Source organism: Micromesistius poutassou, assembly GCF_964030765.1.
Source record: "Micromesistius poutassou genome assembly, chromosome: 13".
NCBI classification, from domain to species: Eukaryota; Metazoa; Chordata; class Actinopteri; order Gadiformes; family Gadidae; genus Micromesistius; species Micromesistius poutassou.
This window is the reverse complement of record NC_140283.1, coordinates 5,000,289-5,018,206: the sequence shown is the minus strand read 5'-3', so window position 1 is coordinate 5,018,206 and position 17,918 is coordinate 5,000,289. Positions and strand designations below refer to the sequence as shown.

Below are 17,918 nucleotides of genomic sequence, written 5' to 3'. Positions count from 1 at the left end.
CCAATAAAAGATAAAACATAAATAAAATTATGATTTCTGGCTCCATATTTCTCCTCCGCTGTCCTGTTTGAACCGCAGGGTTGCTAGGAGACTGGAGCATCGCCACGCAAGGTAAAGGACGTTAACGGCTGGTTCCGCAATCTGGAAATGCTCTGTAGGCTAGACCGTCTCATTCAACAACGCTCTTTCAGCCTTCGGTGTGGCCTTCACGGTCTACGAAGGCCACACCTTCATAGACCGCGTCCTTCGAAGGATGCAGCCCCTGAATTGGGACACAGCCCTTGTCCCAATAGACTCCGCCTAATTGTCTGCGGGTGCTGACAACCAGGTGAAATCAACCAAAGTCACCAGAGGAAGCCCCAAACAAACAGGAAACAATAGTGATACAACACTCTCCTCCATAAAGATGGCACATAGTGACATAACACACATAATAAGGTGATATAATTCAAACGCCAATAATATACAAGCAACCTCTGAAGAGAGCAGAATCCCCTAACTCCACTAACTGAGCTCCAGTGCTACCATGCAGGTAACTTTGAGGGTGCACTAATAAAGTAATTAAGTGCTGCCATACTTTTCCTACATTGCCTTTACACAAGGTTTCAAATTAAACTAGTACACGACACAACCCATCCAATACTACAGGCAGCTAGTCACAAATCCTCTACTAAATGGTTCCCGAAACCATGATCACAGAAATAGGCCTAGAAACCCCCAGCAAGCTACTAAGGTAGCCAAAATATTACCCATACAAAAAAAACATTACCAAAATGGAACCTGCTGGTAATCAAGAACTAAGGGGACCTACAACCTCGGGGAGAACTAGCCTATGGAGTGAAGTTACTTGACAAATCCAAAAGCTGCACAAAATACAAAGTTAGGATCCTGGACACATTATCACAACTGTCCCCATACAGCAATAACTAACTCACCTAACTTTACACATCAATCACTGGTGAGCACAGTGAGCAAGCCAAGTGCAAATGATCATCCAAGCAAGCTCCCTGGTACCTGCCTAACTTCAAACTAAGCCCTGAAATGCTGTCCCCCACCAGAGAACAAGTCTCCACCCAGGATTACCTCGAAAATAACAAAGGCAAAACAACAAATAGTGCACCGATGTAAGGACAGACTGCTCTGTCCAGCTGGCACACGCTAACTAACCAGGGAGATCACTCACAACTTGAAATCAAAAGCACTCAGATACTATACTCACCATGAGAAGAAGCTGCTTACAGCCACACACCGCCAGAACATACAGGCCTACAGAGTCTAGGGGGAAAAGAAAACTCAGTAAAAGAGAACTCAAACTAACTCAGCAAAACTCATCCGAATTGATCGCGGATGAGCCCCCAATCTTATGTTAGCCGTGATAACAAAGCCATAATACTCCAGATTGGATTGTATTTGGATGTATAATGGAGCAAGGAGAGCAACACCTTGTCCCAGCACCGCCAGCACCCCGGGAGCACCGGGAGCCAACGACAGCCGATGGAGGAGGACCGAGGACGGACCTGGAGGACCCGATTGAGCCACGGGAGCCAACGACGTCCGATGGAAGACTATGGACGGACCCGATTGTTTATAAAACAAATTTCTAAATTGTAAAAAAATCTTTAAAAAAAAAAGCCAAAATAACAAATAAGTGGACTGTTGGAAGGATGAAACGATTCAGACCAGCTGGCCCACTTACCCCTCACTAACCAGGAGGAAGCACTCAACCACCATACTTAACATACTCCCTATGTGGAAGAATCAAAACAGCACACTGGCGCGGTGCTCGTGAAACAGAGCAACACTATCAAAGAGAACAACAAGCTAAACAGACTGGGGTTAAATACAGAAAACCTCATCCAGCTCGGACGGCGATCCCGGACAAGCGCCAAATATGTTACGACCCCGGCTCAAAGAAAGCAACAGAGTACTCAACAAGGACTGAGGTAAGATAACCAAGTTCACTGTTCACACACCGGGAACTCAAAGACAGTGTCTGGAACCATTGCTGCTGGTCCTGGCTGCAGTGGTGAGAGCGACTGGTTAGTTAGGAGGCCTTGTCTAAATAGACGAGGTGCTGACAACCAGGTGAAATCAACCAAAGTCACCAGAGGAAGCCCCAAACAAACATGAAACAATGGTGATGCAACAATATTGAACTGGATATTTACACAGTGACTTTTGTTGTACAGTTTTTGCAGAATGTGTACCCTTGTTTTTGTTTGTTTTACCACAAGGAAGCATAGAAATATAAACCTGAATTATTTATTTTTTAAATATGCCTTGTTGCAGGAATTCTTCAATTCCTTCAATATCAATTTGTTCACACTGCCAGGAGAACTCTGTACCGACCTCAAAGTTTTTTGTTGTTGCTGCAGACACGCAAGCCTTCTCACAGTCTCAAAGGAAGACAAAATCTCTCCTTTCATTTGCTAATTAAGTAGTCAGCCCTGTTTGTTTTAAGCTGTCACTTTTAATACAAAGTGGCTTATTGGAGAGCCTTGTTATTGCCTCACTGTCACTCGGAGGCGTTATCGCGTCGGCAGATCAGGCGGCATATTCTTACACCTTCTATTGACGGCCCCGCTCTGGAACATATTTCAGGGGTTAAAGTGTGACCACCGTTCACTACGCAGGCTTCAAACGCTTCTGCGTTCCTCCTCCCCGCTCTCTCCTGTAGCACTCTGGGAATTAAGGCCTGGTTCCCCCCGAGCTGGTTATGACTACCACTCAGCCGCTGTGGTTTTCCTCTTCTTCTTCTCCTGCTTCTCCTTCTTCTCCTGCTTCTCCTTCTTCTCCTTCTTCTTCTTCTTCCTCTTCTTCTTCTTCGGCCCCTTGAGGACAGAAGGAATGTGAACCTCAAGTCATGCGCCGCCCGAACACTGAGGCATGACGCTAAGGAGAGGCGAAAGGCAGGACCGTGTTACAGCAGGATAACACGGAACAGATTCCCTCTCTCTCTCTCTCTCTCTCTCTCTCTCTCTCTCTCTCTCTCTGAACTAATCTGTCCTCCAGGGTGACGGGGTGCAGGGGTGGGGGTGGGGGTGTAGGAACCAGACAGCTTACAAATTATGTGTGGGCAAAGTGACTTCCCTTTGGCCTCAGGTATCAATTGTGCAGATAGACAATATTTAATCATAACACAACGTAACAAGAGAGGCCGCACACAACTCCATAGATCTCAGAGTACAAAGGAGCTGGGGAGGAGGGGAAGAAACCAAAAGGAGGGCTGTGTGTGTGTGTGTGTGTGTGTGTGTGAGGGGGCCGGTGGGGGGGGTCCATCACCCCCTGGCTGGTGTATGCTGGGGCTGTAGCATCGCTCCCCAAGCCCCTGGGGATCTGTGTGTGTGTGTGTGTGTGTGTGTGTGTGTGTGTGTGTGTGTGTTCAGGGGGGAGGGGGTTCTCTGGGGTACCAGACTAGGCCTGGGGGGGGGGGGGGGGTTACTCTATCTCTCACCCCCACGGACGCACACTCACCTCTGGGTCTCCTTCAGAGCAGACGCGCTGCCTGTGTCATGCATGTGTGGGGGCCCAGTGTGGCTCTGACAGCACAGCGCTACCCCAACCCGCCCCCCGGTGCGAACACGAGCCAGCCTGAACCCTCCTGCGCGGCTCTGAGGCGCGTCCTATTTATATTGTTTGCTCATTCCTCCGTCCCCATGCGATTACTCCCGAGGAACGCAGGTGTTGTGCATTAAGGTTCCGCACACACGCTTTTGTAAAACGTAGAAAGGAGAGAGGAATTGAGACGGGATTCGATTGAATATTCAAACGCGGTTGTCGTGCATTTAAATGAAAGCTGTGTTAAATGAGCTTTTAGCAGCCACCTTTGATTGTCTCTGCATGCGACGAGAGAGCGTGCGTTTGCCATTTAACTTACAAATCTAACTTGACAAAACTGTTCTCCATTATGCCACCTAGAAAATGTGCTATTTTAACAATCTCATCTGAAAGGGGATTATGATTTGACACAGCTTTTTTCATCGGTACACATTTAGGCATTCGGGACGACCATACCAGTCTCCCAGACTCTTTTCCTTCTGAGTGGGAGTAGTTTTGTGTATTTATGGGCTTTTTGGAAGAATTTCTTGTAATCTCTTTCCCTGTCTGGGTAGAAGGACTGGACAGAAACGGGGGGGGGGGGGGGGGGGATATTGTGATTTAAAGTTGGAAGGACTTCAACCTCGGTTACTATGGTGAAGAAGGATTTGAAGAACCCTAAAAGGAGAGGAATAATGACAATCAAGAAGAAGTGTTCCAGAGATTAGCCTTTGATTTGGCCTGCCTTTAAATATGAGAGCGTGTTGCGTCTTAGTTTCCCTGCTTCCCTCGTGCCTGGGCTGCGTGGCTTACCTTAGCCCGTGAGCACGTGCTTCCACCCTGCTCCAGCACGGCCTCATATCTCATTACTTTTGCATATTTGCATTCTCTATTCTTGCCATGAGGCCCGCTGCATTTTAAATAGAAATATCAGGGGAATCTGATCTGATACAATCCCATAGGCTGTGAGCTGTCATTTTCCTTCTGTCTCATGCATTACATTCCGGGTCCATAAGGAGTGTGGATTTTATTGGCTTCTCGTCGGCTAAAATCATGTCTCCCGCTCGACGTATGAACAAACTCAACAAAGGGTGTAATTAACACTTGATATAGAAAACGGGGGTCTTGCGTGATCATTAAGGCTGAAACATGCTTCCTTCCAGAGGACACAGAAACACATTGAACAGCACCGTAGCGCAGGGACGTGAGTTGCTGCCGAGGCTTGTTCTGTGAGTGGAGGAAAAGCGTTCATTAGCAGAATAACAATATACTTTTAGTTTGACAACAAAGGGAAAAGCACAACTTCAGATTGGACAAAGGACCCAAACTGCAAAGGCCAACAAGTTCTGAAGGATAAAACACAAGCATTTGCCTAACTTATTGTTTTCTATACCGCAGCAAGCTAGAATGGTACAGTTTTGTTTTTGTTCCATTTTTTTATAATGGGATTGTGCCCTCCAGCGAGACATGTTCACTTTACATGCAAGCATGTCGGTGGATACCTCTGCTCACATCTGGCTTCACACGCACACACACACACACACATACAAACACACACACAAAAGTGGACACACATGGACACACACACGCACACACACACACACACACACGCACACGCGCGCCCACATTCACGGTGCACTCCTCGCTGCTACTTCCTCGGGCTTGGGAGAGGAACGGGAGGGTTTTTCCCCGCGTCTAGGATGAAGGAAGTGTTGCGTTACACACAGCGACACATGAAAGCGCGGCGCTCGTCCGTCTCCAAAATGGAGACGGATCCATGAAGCGCTGAGCCCGCCGCGGCTATCTCTGAGGAAGCATATTTAAAATACCTCTTCCTTTTTTGGAGCGGGCTGAACCCCGGCGACCGCGTCTACAAGTGGATCCAGCGAGACGGGGCTCTGCCTGTGTGGGAAAAAGAATCGCACTCATCCCGTGTCTTTCTTTCATGGGCCTTTTCTGGCAGCAGGGCGTCTGGGGCGGCCTGGCAGACAGAGCGCTTTCCCAGGGGCCTCTCTGATAAAGGCATCTCTGTCTGGACGCTGTCAGTGCGCCCTGGCTACAGCTCTCTGCCGCGCTTTGCAACACAAACATATTGACGTCCTCGAGCCCCCTGGTTGGAGTTCATCAGGCAGCCAGCACCCTACCCCCTCCCCGTGCACACACACACACACACACACACACATGGACAAACGCATACACACGCATACACACACACACACACACACACACATACACACACTATAAACATGTGTCACAACTTGCACGCAGACACACGCACACACACACATACACACACACTAAATACATGTTTCACAAGCGTGCACGCAGTCACACACACACACACACACACACACACACACACACGTCCTCCTCTTCATCACTCTTTGACTCTCCCTCCCCTGCCTCTGTCATCATTGCTGTCATTATGTCTGCTGTTTGATGTGAAGCTTCTCAGCCTCTTTAGCCTGTATTACTCCTGTTATCTCCAGCCACTCCTCTCTCTCTCTCTCCCCTCTGGAAGCCTTCACACAGGACTGTCTCCCCCCCCCACACACACCATTACCAGCACACACCACCCCCCCTGATGTAATCACATTTATTTCATTTCACAGACACGCCGTGGCCCCCTCCTCTAGTATTGACGTCTGGTTGTGTGGCTGCTCCGCCCGCTGTACAAGCTGTCAATGTCCCCCAGCGCCGCTGCTCTGTCACCGCATTACCACACAGCAGCACCACTGAAACATATATACCACACAGCAGCACCACTGAAACATATATACCACACAGCAGCACCACGGAAACATATATACCACACAGCAACACCACTGAAACATATATACCACACAGCAGCACCACTGAAACATATATACCACACAGCAACACCACTGAAACATATATACCACACAGCAACACCACTGAAACATATATACCACACAGCAGCACCACTGAAACATATATACCACACAGCAGCACGGGCCCCACCACTGAAGCATATATAGATTGGCGTTTTTTTTCCACTATATGTTTCTTTTCTCACTTCGTATTATATAATTTTTTGTTGTTGCTTTGCCCCCCTGTATTTTATATACATATGTATACATATACATTTCACGCACACACACACACACACACACATGTTTATATTTATTTATATATACATAAATATATATAAATACATGTGTGTGTGTGTGTGTGTGTGTGTGTGTGTGTGAAATGCCTTCTGGGCCTGATTGCAGAGCAGCCATTCTATTCGTTCTCATCCCCCAGTGAGTGTTGTTGATAGTGCTTTCACGTGTGCCCGCTCCATTGTGTTTGTGTGTTTGTGTGTGTGTGTGTGTGTGTGTGTGTGTGTGTGTGTGTGTGTGTGTGTGTGTGTGTGTGTGGGGCAGTTAAAAGGCAAAATACCCGGCCATCCAGCGTAACCACTCCTGAGCACCCAAACCGGCCTCCACTCCAGGAGACGAGCGGTGTGCAGATACGGCGTTGTCTCATTACAGGGCAATTCAGCACATGAAGCACATAGGAAACCACCGCCGCCGTAAAGTGTTGTTTTTGTGCGCGTGTGTCCGTCCGTCCGTCCGTCCGTCCTCCACAACCATTGACACAAAGTGGACCTCGTCACTCCTCATGTTTGTTTACCCGACAACGATCTCTTTTGTATCGCAGGACTCGAGGAGAAAGGGTTTGATGGACAAGATCCACATGGTGCAGGAGGTGGTGCTCACCGTGCAGAGCATCCTGGACGAGATCGCCAACATAGGGGAGCGCGTCAAGAAGTAAGCACGGGGACCCGCTTGTCCCTCCTCTTCTGTCCCACGGACGTCAACACTAGGGGCGGGACAAGATATGGAGACGGCGCTATAGCGCGGCCCTTCTTCGTGCGGTACAAGAATCGATACACTGGCGCCGAATATCGATGTATCATATTTTCTTTTGCATTTTTATGCTTTATTCCTGAAGAGTTAGACAGGAAATATCGCCCCAAATATAGATATTTGAATTAAAGAAATAAGGAGCTCTAAACAGATTTCCCTGCTCCTCGGGCGTGGCGCTCGACACATGAAGAACAACTTGAACTGAAGTTAACTAGCCAAAGGTGATTACTGAAAAACTCTATTCATAGTTAGACATATATCGTGATAGCCTTACAATATATTGATTATTGCAGAATCGCCGTATCGCGATATTATGGGTATCGCGGGCAACGTATCGGGTATCTCATCGTGGCGTGAGGTACCCTGTGATGCCCACCGCTAACCAACACCGTGTGTTGACCCCCAGCACCTTCAACTGGACGGTGCCGTTCTGCTCGTGGCTGGCCTGCCTGGTGCTGTTCCTGGCTACCACGCTGGCCTACTTCATCCCCCTGCGCTACATCGTCCTGGCCTGGGGTGAGTGCTTACACTTGGCCCCTTTTTTTAGGGTTCATTCTTCAGACATGCAGAGTGCCCGCCCTCACACAAAAACAAGGAATGGAAAGGCCCATGTTGAGGGCCTGTGGGAAGACGTGGAACAAGGCGTGGTGGGGTACGAACGGTTGAATCCGTTTGTACCTGTAACCTGTGTGCACACACATCACTGGATGATGCTGTAACCGCGCCGGCTCCCACTGGTGCGCGCTGTGCACCGCGCTGTGTGTACCGGTGTGTTTAAGAACACGCTATCCTCGGGCGGTGAGCAGGCTCCTGGCCCGGCCTCTTCTCATTATCCGCTGTAGACGACTAGCACACCAGTAAACACAGCTCCGTGTGAGCGGTCAGGGGAAACACTGGCCTTAACCAGCTCTCTCCTCCTCATAGCTGTAGGCCCACGACCACTGTAACACTCTGTCTCTCTCTCGCTCTCTCGCTCTCTCTCTCTCTCGCGCTCTCTCTTTCTCTCTCTCTCTCTCTCTCTCTGTCTGTATGCCTCTCTCTGCCTCCAACACAATCAATACTAAACCGACAACAACCACAAAAAAGCACACATATCAAACAAAAACACTTTCTCAGCCTGCGAGACGCTCATCTGTCTCCCTCCAGTTAGCCCCCCCCCCCCCCCCCCCCCCGTCTCTCTCTGGGTGCTCAGGCGGGTTACTCCACCCCCCTCCCCCCCATCTCTCTGGGTGCTCAGGCGAGCCTTTCAAGTTGTTTCACGTATTTAAGTCCCTGGATTCCTCCGGCTGCACGTGGTGGGGCTCCCGCTGCTGAATAGAGAGGCCCCCGCTCCTGCAGGGCCCCAAGGATACCTTTTCTCTCTTACGCAGCCTTGTTTTGTGTGTGTGTGTGTGTGTGTGTGTGTGTTTGTGTGTGTATGTGCGGGTGTGTGTGTGTGTGTGTGAGTGTGTGTGTGTGTGTGTGTGTATGTGTGGGTGTGTGTGTGTGTGTGAGTGTGTGTGCGTGCATGCATGCATGTGCAAGCGTGGGTGTGAGTGTGAGTGTGTGTGTGAGTGTCTATGTGTGTTTGTGTGTGTGTGTATGAGCATATATGTGTGTGTGTGTGTGTGTGTGTGTGTGTGTGTGTGTGTAGGGAAAACTCAGATCATTTACTTTGCAGAGAGCAGCAAAAGTGGTTTCAGTAGAAGAGTGTATATATTACAACAAAAAAGACTAATGAAATGTTTGGTGGCGAAAAGCAGAATGTGTAGTGTATGTTTATGTATTATTATGTATGAGCAGCCGTTTCAATTCCCATGCTAAATGGCCCTGGTTAACTACAGAGCCGCCTTGAACAGGATTTGGTTTATTTAATATCTGCTGTATTACACAAGGCAGTTTGTTTTTTTCCCCGGCACTTTGTAAAACATCGTCCCCCAACATGCCACCTCGGTGTATTAACATGATCTTCCTTCCGAAAGGCGTGAACAAATTCACCAAGAAGCTGCGCAGCCCGCACGCCATCGACAATAATGAAATCCTGGAGTTCCTCAAGAGGGTGCCTTCTGATGTTCAAAAGGTAAGCATCTCACTTTACATACCGAGAGGGGGGGACGCAATTCCCCACAGATAGCCGCATTGTTTGCTCAACAGTATTCCCGAGTGTTGACCAAATATCCCCTGGCTTTGTTTGATTATTAATGGACCCTCGCCTCTAAGAGAAACCTCCCGGCCCAATTATTTCACATGATGCGGTTTGATGCAGTCACCTTAGCGCCGGAATTCAGCATATACTTATCCCGTGAAACGAGGGGGCTTTTGTCACTGATTGCGGCGCGGCCGCACCAGCGGAGGCTTTCAATTGGCCGGCTCCTCTCCAGCCCCGGCGTCTCGGAAGCGGTGGCGGTGGCGGCGGTGGCGGCGGCGGCGGCGGTGGCAGCTCTGACCCGCTCTCGCTCGTCACATCGCGATGCAGGGGAGTCAATTAACGCGGTGGTTCGTCCCCGCTCCCCTCCGCTGCCACATGCGATCATATATTAGCCGCGGCTGGTGTGTCATCCTCAGTTACATCACGGCTCTAAGCAGAGCTGCCAGGATATAAGTAGATCTGGATAAGTCGATTATTATATATTTTTTTCTTTTCATCCCCCCCCCCCCCCGTGCCACATTCTCTGACTAAGACGGTTTGGTTTCTTGTGTGACGAGGAAATGAAATGCCACAGAAGAAGCCTTTGAGTTGCTGTCACGGTCGAGATGGAATTCAGCCATGTATAGAGCAGTCTGGAGTCTGCACAGAGGCCACTCTCACCCTGGTCTCTCTCTCTCTCTCTCTCTCTCTCTCTCTCTCTCTCTCTCTCTCTCTCTCTCTCTCTCTCTCTCTCTCTCTCTATCTCTCTCTCTTTCTCTCTCCCTCTCCTCCCTTGATGCGTCTCTGCTACAACCATTGGTGGTTTTCGTTTCTTTACCTTCTGTGATGTCCTTGCAGGAAGCCTGTATTGTTTGAGATTTGGCTAACTGAGCTGGCAAAACAAGACGCAGAATACATGTTTTGATTCAGAATCCCTTTACACGTACTTCTCCCAAAGGGATACAAGCCCTTGAAAATGACTCACTTTTACAATCTCTTGGAAGCAAAAATATTTTAGGTGGTTGAAAGGAAAAAAGAAAAAGGCTGCACGTGGAAGTGTTCAATCATAAAACACCCCCAAAAAAATGAAACTACACATCCTTAAGATTCACCATAGGCACATTTCTCTGAACCTTTGTTAAATAACCTTTAAAATACATCAAATACAGAGGAGACCCGCACAACAATAAGCTGCATTTTTTATTTTTTTTCTTCCAAATCAGGTGTGGGCCCCACTAAGATTCAGCGCAAACAAAGGCGTGTGTGTCTAGATATATATTTATATACAGATATGTAGATATATACCAAACCAAAACAAAAATGGTGACTCCTATCTTTTTTTCAAGTCACTTGGCAATTAGAGCGGCTGCACATCTCGGAGGTGCACCTCAAACGGGGAACTTCTGAGCAGGTCTGTCCTGAAACGAGAAGCATCTGTCAGTTCTGACGACGGCTTCATGTGTTAGATGGAGCCAGCAGACACTTTGTTCCCTCGCTCTCCTTTTTGTTCTTCTTCTCTAATAATCAGAAACGACTAATTAGCATACGGCTCTTACCTTTATTCATACAAATTCACCGTATTGTTTTCAGGGCTTAGACAATAGGCTTCAAAAGGTATTTTTATTTTTATTTAAAGACGTTCTTTTTTTTTTTTACGATTTACGATTGTTCTGCTTTGCATCATCAGGGCAATTTGGAGAAAGTATCGCCCGCTTTCTTTTAAATGTCGAACATGACATACATTTGCAACAGTTTCGTTTTGGAAATCGTGTTTTGAAAACGAGCATAAAGGAACCTCAGAAAATAATTGGGAAAGGGAGATGAGAAAACATTTTCTGGTCGAGGTTTCAAATGCCAGCTTCCTGGTAAAATTTGAATCCGGAGAAAAAAAACGAAAATCAACCAAAATAAAACCATGTTACTTTGAGGCGCGGTTCAGGCGAAGATAGCGCTTTGCACAGGTGTAGATAAAGTCCGTCGGCGGCGCCTCCCTCGCCCCAACAAACCGCTAATCGCGCAGACTGTTCCCCTGCCTCGGGCAAAGTTGTCCCTGGAAGGGAATGCAACTCGGGAGCGTGATTATGACTTTACCTCTCCTCACCAGCCTGCTGGGTCACCTTAAACAGTTGAAGTCTGCTTCTAATACTGTGACTGTGGTGGAGGGCGATGAGGAGGAGGAGGAGGAGGAGGAGGAGGAGGAGGAAGGGGCGGCGGAGGAGGATCAGGGGGGGGTACGGCGCTCGCTATACGGCACCCGTTGCCTTCTCAAATCCTTCCTCCCCGTGATTAATCCCCTCTGCTCCTGTGTTTAAAAAATGATTCATTACAGCCCGGTCCGCTGCGCTTTCCCCCCTCGCAGCGAGCCGTGCTCGGGGGAGCCATTACGCCGCGCTCCAGCGGGCTCAGATTACCTGCCTCCAACCAGAGCCTGTTTGTTTTTACAGGTGCAGTACGGTGAGCAGAAACCGGCCGGCGCCCACAACCTGCCGCGCAAGAAGAGGTGAGCGGCGTGCAGGAGGCCCGGACGCAGGCCCCGGCCCCGCGGAGCCCCCCCCCCCCCCCCCTGCCCCCCGTACCACCACTACGCGCCACCGTACGGCCTCGGACCCCCGCCACCGTCGCCGGCTGTCAGCCATGCCAACGCGTTCTCGCCCGCCCCTTCCCTTTCACATCACCCGCTTCTTTCCGAGCCCCCTGCTGCTGGTGTGTGGACGGCCTCTCTCTGTGGCTTATGTGTCTGGGCTTGCGGCCCCCTGGTCCCCCCCCCCCCCCCGGTCGTCGTCCCCCCCCCCCCCCCCCCCCCCCGTCAGGGGCTGTGCACTGCAGCGGCTAAAGGCCAGCACATGGTGCTGTCAATCACGTGGCTCGGAGCTGCAGATATGAGGGCTGCTGGCCGCCCGCCGCAGCCATGGTTACAGTAATAATAATAATAATAATGCAGGACATGGTTTTCTCTTTGCTCCTCTATGATATTTACTGCTTGAGCCTTTCAAAAACGATCAAATGAAGATTTAACTAATAACGTGAATTGGCATTATGGTAACATGTTTTTTTTTTATTGTGCTTTAAATATATATATTTTCAGAAACTCATAAATGTTTCCTTCTCTTTTATTTACCAAAGCCTTTTTATGTTTACAGATATATTCACATTTTATTGAAGCAATTCAATTATTTGCAGTAAATCCTTCACTATGATATTACAATACACATGGTTTGAGTGGAGGTGTACATTTGCAGAATGGCATATTCAGTTGAGTTGAGTTTGTGTATATTTTTGTTTATTTAAATATCCATCTCTGACGACCAACGTACGCAAGTTCAAACGGACGAATGGGACGACAGCCTGACCGCAAACCGAATGAAACATCCCATTCTGCAGCTTGTGCTGTTTCCTTAGCCTGTGTGTGTGTGTGTGTGTGTGTGTGTGTGCTTTTATTATTCTCTCCATAACGGCGTGGCTGCGTCTGGATGGATTACTGCACTTCTTCCCTTCAGTACACGCTGAACACGTCTGATTACACAACACAGCGATCGGATCAGAGCTCACACACCGGCGGCCCGCCGCCTTGGTTACCGAGCTCACATCAAAGTGGCGCTGGGCTGCCGCGCGTGGCTGCTATAATGCAGGGCTTTGTTGCCTTTTCACAATAACAGCGTCCAGATGAGAGAAAGAGCGCTCATCTCTCGGAGAGCACACTCTGTCTCTCTCTCGCGCGCGCCATCCTCGGCACTTAGTGCTTTACATTTCCATTAAAATCTCCTCCCCTATCTAATGGTTGCTCACACACCCACAGACACACAGAGAGGTACCCACATGTTTGTCTATCTCCCTCTCTCTACAATGGGTCTTGCATGGGGAAGTAAACCCAGTGTCTGTATTCATTTGTGCCCTAATATTATCTTTGGGTCAGGACATGGAACGAAAGACGGAGAGGCTTCACCACAGTGGTTTGCTTTGTGCAGTATCATCACAGGATCCAACGATACAGACTAATCCATGGTACTGGTAATTAATGGCTTAATAATGCTACGCCCCATACAATTATCTCTATTATTACTATTCCGATCCACTTGTAGAGAACAGCTCAATAGAAGTTCAACGTGTTGCCACGCCCGTAACTCACGGGACGACACGTGCTATCGACGGTTTCAGAAGTTTCAGCGTGGCTTTGGCCTAACTTTTACACCACTTCCACCAGCTCCCACCTTTCTCCTCCCACTGAAACGGAGTCGGTGGAAGTGAAGTCTGCGAGGGGCTGGACCCAGCCGTCAGGAGCCCAGCAGTGGAACTGATTGGCGCGGTGAGCACCCAGTCAGCAGCCCCGCCCCCGCCGAGGCACCCTGGGTAAAGAGCATCCGCCGGTGCTCTGTGAAGGGTTTGATTGGCTCAGAGGGACTCGCCGGAGCCCCGGGCGCTCTTTTGACAAGCTGATGGAGACATCACCGCTCTCCCAGGAGCTGCCACCAGGGGTCTGTTTCAAAGGGAGGGGGTGTGGAAGTGACCCCCAGCTTCTGACGAGCTCAATCTCACACACACGCACGCACACATGCACACACACACACACACACACACACACACACATGCGTATATACACACACACAAACACATGCACAAATACACACAGGCAGGCATATATACACACACACATGCACACACACACACACACACCAGCTGAAACTGATGCATTCCTGGCTCCATCGGGGGGCTTTGGCTGTGTGAGGGGGGCGGATGTTACTGTGTGTGTGTGTGTGTGTGTGTGTGTATGTGAGTGAAGTGGGGAGTTACAGAACATCACGATAGTGTCCGTGAGAAAAGAAACCAATTAGGCAGCGATACAGCGTAGTTAAAATCGATCAGGATCGTAAACAGTCCAACTTGCCAAAAACAATATGCAACCCACCAAGAACGGACGGACGAGGGACGTGTTTGTACTATTTTGATGACATAACACAAATACTCACAACAATGCCTGGTGCATCACATAATAACTGCTCAAGGCATCAGAGACACATGGACAGAGCCATGGATATTAGACACAACAGCCAGCAATCCTCTCATTCCCCTTATGGGCTTTAAGATGCAGTGTGTATGAATTTGTCATTTGTATTTAGTCATTTAGTCTGTAAACTTTAGGTAAAAGTAAAAAAAAGTAAGATATCAATTATGAAAAAAATTTAAGCGTGTCCTCTTTGGCGCCGTTTGTCCGTTCTGGGCTGCTGTAGAAACATGGCGGTGCATTATGGTGGGCTCCGTGGAAAACAACCCCCGCCTTAAGTAGATGTAGAGGGCTCATTCTCAGCTGACAAAAACACAACGATTCTAAATTTCCCGGGATCATACACTAATTAAACGATACTTGAGAGTATTCTAATCCGTTTTAGCCGAGCCCCTTGCCTTTAGATGACACAAAATCCGACACACTGTCCCTTTAAAGACGATGGGGCGGTTTGGAGGTGCAGATAGTGGTGTCGTCGCCGGTTGACATGTTATTCAGCCCAGCGCTGCCAGCCACTAGCGGGGGTCACCTGGGAATACAGGGTTACCCGTGCCAGGCTGTCAAGTAAGTGGCATGGGGTTATTGACTCGGACACTCCCTCTGTGCCGGCGTTTAGAGTCGCTGAATCAAAGAGGAGACGTTGACAGGGTTACACCAATCACCACGCGTCCACCAGCCACGGGCGGACGCATATCCTCTCCACAAAGAGGATATAATCACATTAAAGAAATTAGTTATAAATTGCTTTCCTCCTGGGAAAGTAACACACCTCTACAGGCGAGAGACACCGTGCAGTATGGTTCCCTGAACGCGTGCCGCAGAATCCCTGGGCGTCGTACAAGCTCACTAATGAACATTTGTGCCACACAGCAGTTAACACTGTCCCCTCACAATCCCTTCCTCCTCCTCCTCCTCCTGCTCCTCCTGTACACTGTTGTGGTTGCTGCTGCTGCTGCCGTTGTTGTTGTTGTTGTTGTTGTTGTTGTTGTTGCTGTGCATGGTGTGGCAGTGATGTCTTCATCAGCCTGTCAAGGCGGAAGTGCCTGCAGCTGTGGTGGACCCCCTCCCCCCCTTCTCTCCCCCCCCCCCCCCCCCTCGGAGCCTGTCACACTCCTTGTTTCCATGGTAGTCCTTCAGGCAGCACCGCGGGCAGCCTGAGTGTGCGAGGACCCCTTACAACCTGCTCTTTTCAGCAGCCTCCCCTCTGATGTTCAGCCCCACCAGCTCTGGCAACCGTCAGACGCAGAGGAGTGTGCAGAAGACGTGACAACACCGGCTCCCTCTCGTCCGCGTGGCATTTCTGTCTTTTTTTTTCTCTCCCCCTAAGCGGATGCATAAGCATGGAGAGCAGCCTGAACTGAATAAGCCGGCCTCCTCAGCCTCCCACCCCTTTAGTAATTGTTACAAGAGCCGCGCCGTCAAGGTTGCCTGACTTTGAATCCGGGATGCTGTGATTATTCAAAGCAGGCCGACGTAACAGAGGCAGCACTCATCGTTGAGTCATGTGCCGATTGCTCTGCGTGTTATGGGGTGTCGGTGCTGTAGCCCGCTATAAAGCAGGTCATTGAGCATAACGGTTGTACTCACCGGCTCTGCTCACAGTCCAAACTGGCTCTGGGTAAAGCGGGTAAAGCGTTTTAGGAGAGAGGCCCCTGCCAACCAGAGGAACCCGTTCTCTGGCTTGTTAGCACCTCAGTGCTAACAAGATCGAAAAGGCGAATCGTTTTTTTGTACATTTACAGACACGCTCTGATCTATTTAGAGGAGCAGTATGCAATGTTGTTTTTTTTTAAAGAACTTAGCTTAGTTAATTTTCCTTCATCTCCTGTTCTGGTGACTGTAGCTGTGCCCTGACCAGGGTTGGTTAACACATCAGCCACTTAGCATGCTAACCATGATAGATGGCGGGTTCCCCAGTGTAGGCTGTGAGAGAAAAAAGGTTGGGGGATGATAAAGAGGCAAATGACCACTAATGGCTGCTATTCTCGGGAACCCCTAGTTTACTCATAATTCATTCAATGGGCCACACTACTTACTAGTGTTAAGACATGGCAAAAGCCATAATTCTTGAGAGCATCAAGAATAGACGATGGCCTTTAAGAGCGTAAATTAAATCATTGGCCTTTAACAGCGTCTCTCTCCAAGGAGTACGCTGCATTAATACATTCAACTGATTCTGCTCTAATAATATTCAGAGTGCATTAAAATAAAGGCAACAGCTGGGATCAAAGCCCATCCCTGGCACCTCGGTTGCGCCGGGCTGATGAAATTCAGAGAGTGTGTGAGCGGCGTATTGCCCACGCGTTGCGGGTGCGAGGGAGGCCACGGGGTCCCGGCGTTACAGGTGCAGGCCTGACAGACGCCGCCCCACCCCCCGGTTCAGAGGTCCGCCGGTTCTGACACGGGCCAGAGGACATGCTGCCAGCCCCCTGAAACAGTGTCACGCAGAAACAGACACCTCGGCAGCCCCCGACATCCTCAGGCCAGCCACAGCTCACGTCCTACGAGCTTCAGTCCTGCACTGGGCCGTCTTTGCTCCGGTGAAGACGCCGTTTGTTATGTACGTGAATTAAGAAAGGCCAATGTACAAACTTATTCCCCCACACCTTGCATTACAGATTGATATTCTTCCAAACGGGAGCGTCGGGAGAAAGTGGAGAGAAAGTGTTTTGCTAACAGTGGGTATTACATCAATGATCTATACTTAGCATGAGCGCAAGTGTCAGGGAAGGATACGAGGAATACTAGAAGTGCATATTTCATTCTAATTAACAGTGATATAACACAATGTGACTCTCACCCTCCTGAGGGAAGCCCACCACATTTTGTTTGATGAATCTGCTGAAGCCACCGCTAGTCTCGCCACTTACCCCGGGGGAATCAGGTATCATTAGAGGTATGAGCAGATCTGCTTTTTGTCTTACTGAGAGCGAGAGAGAGAGAGAGAGAGCGAGAGAGAGAGAGAGAGAGAGAGAGAGAGAGAGAGAGAGAGAGAGAGAGAGAGAGAGAGAGAAAAACACATTTCCTCAGCGCTGGCACTCGGGTGACTGCGGAAGGTGTTCAATATTAATAGCCTTTCATCAAGGACACAATTAGGACACCTCTATGTGACACATTCTATAGGTTCTGGGATGAATATGGATACATGGAAGAAGGATCCTGTGGGGCTGAATAACAAAGAGAAGCCCCCTAGAAGCCCGGACCTCTGTACTGCACCATGTGACAATCAGCCACTCACACATTCTGATCTACCGCGCATTCAATACACAAAACACGCATCAGACTTAAAAGTGTATTAGACGCTCTATGCTTAAATTCACCGCCTGCATGGCAAAGTATAGTTTATAGAAAAGAGCATGTCCCCGGTGACACAAAAGGATAAACACACTTACACCACCAC

General features: G+C 49.2%; 1 protein-coding gene across 1 annotated transcript; it reads left to right on the top strand.

The window, feature by feature from the left end:
- The first annotated feature begins 7,207 nt into the window (after positions 1-7,207).
- LOC311357352 (multiple C2 and transmembrane domain-containing protein 2-like) lies at positions 7,208-12,610 on the top strand. Its single transcript, XM_084477264.1, has 4 exons — positions 7,208-7,313; positions 7,819-7,928; positions 9,374-9,471; positions 11,964-12,610. The coding sequence occupies exons 1-4, from the start codon at positions 7,225-7,227 to the stop codon at positions 12,021-12,023; spliced, it is 357 nt and encodes a 118-aa protein (XP_084333390.1). The 5' UTR covers positions 7,208-7,224; the 3' UTR covers positions 12,024-12,610.
- Positions 12,611-17,918: the final 5,308 nt, after the last annotated feature.

Excerpts from the sequence above, each read along its gene's own strand:
- LOC311357352 (XM_084477264.1), top strand. The coding sequence starts at position 7,225 with ATGGACAAGATCCACATGGTGCAGGAGGTGGTGCTCACCGTGCAGAGC. Across the intron at positions 7,314-7,818 it reads ATAGGGGAGCGCGTCAAGAA|CACCTTCAACTGGACGGTGC; the intron begins GTAAGCACGGGG and ends GTTGACCCCCAG. Across the intron at positions 9,472-11,963 it reads TGCCTTCTGATGTTCAAAAG|GTGCAGTACGGTGAGCAGAA; the intron begins GTAAGCATCTCA and ends TTGTTTTTACAG.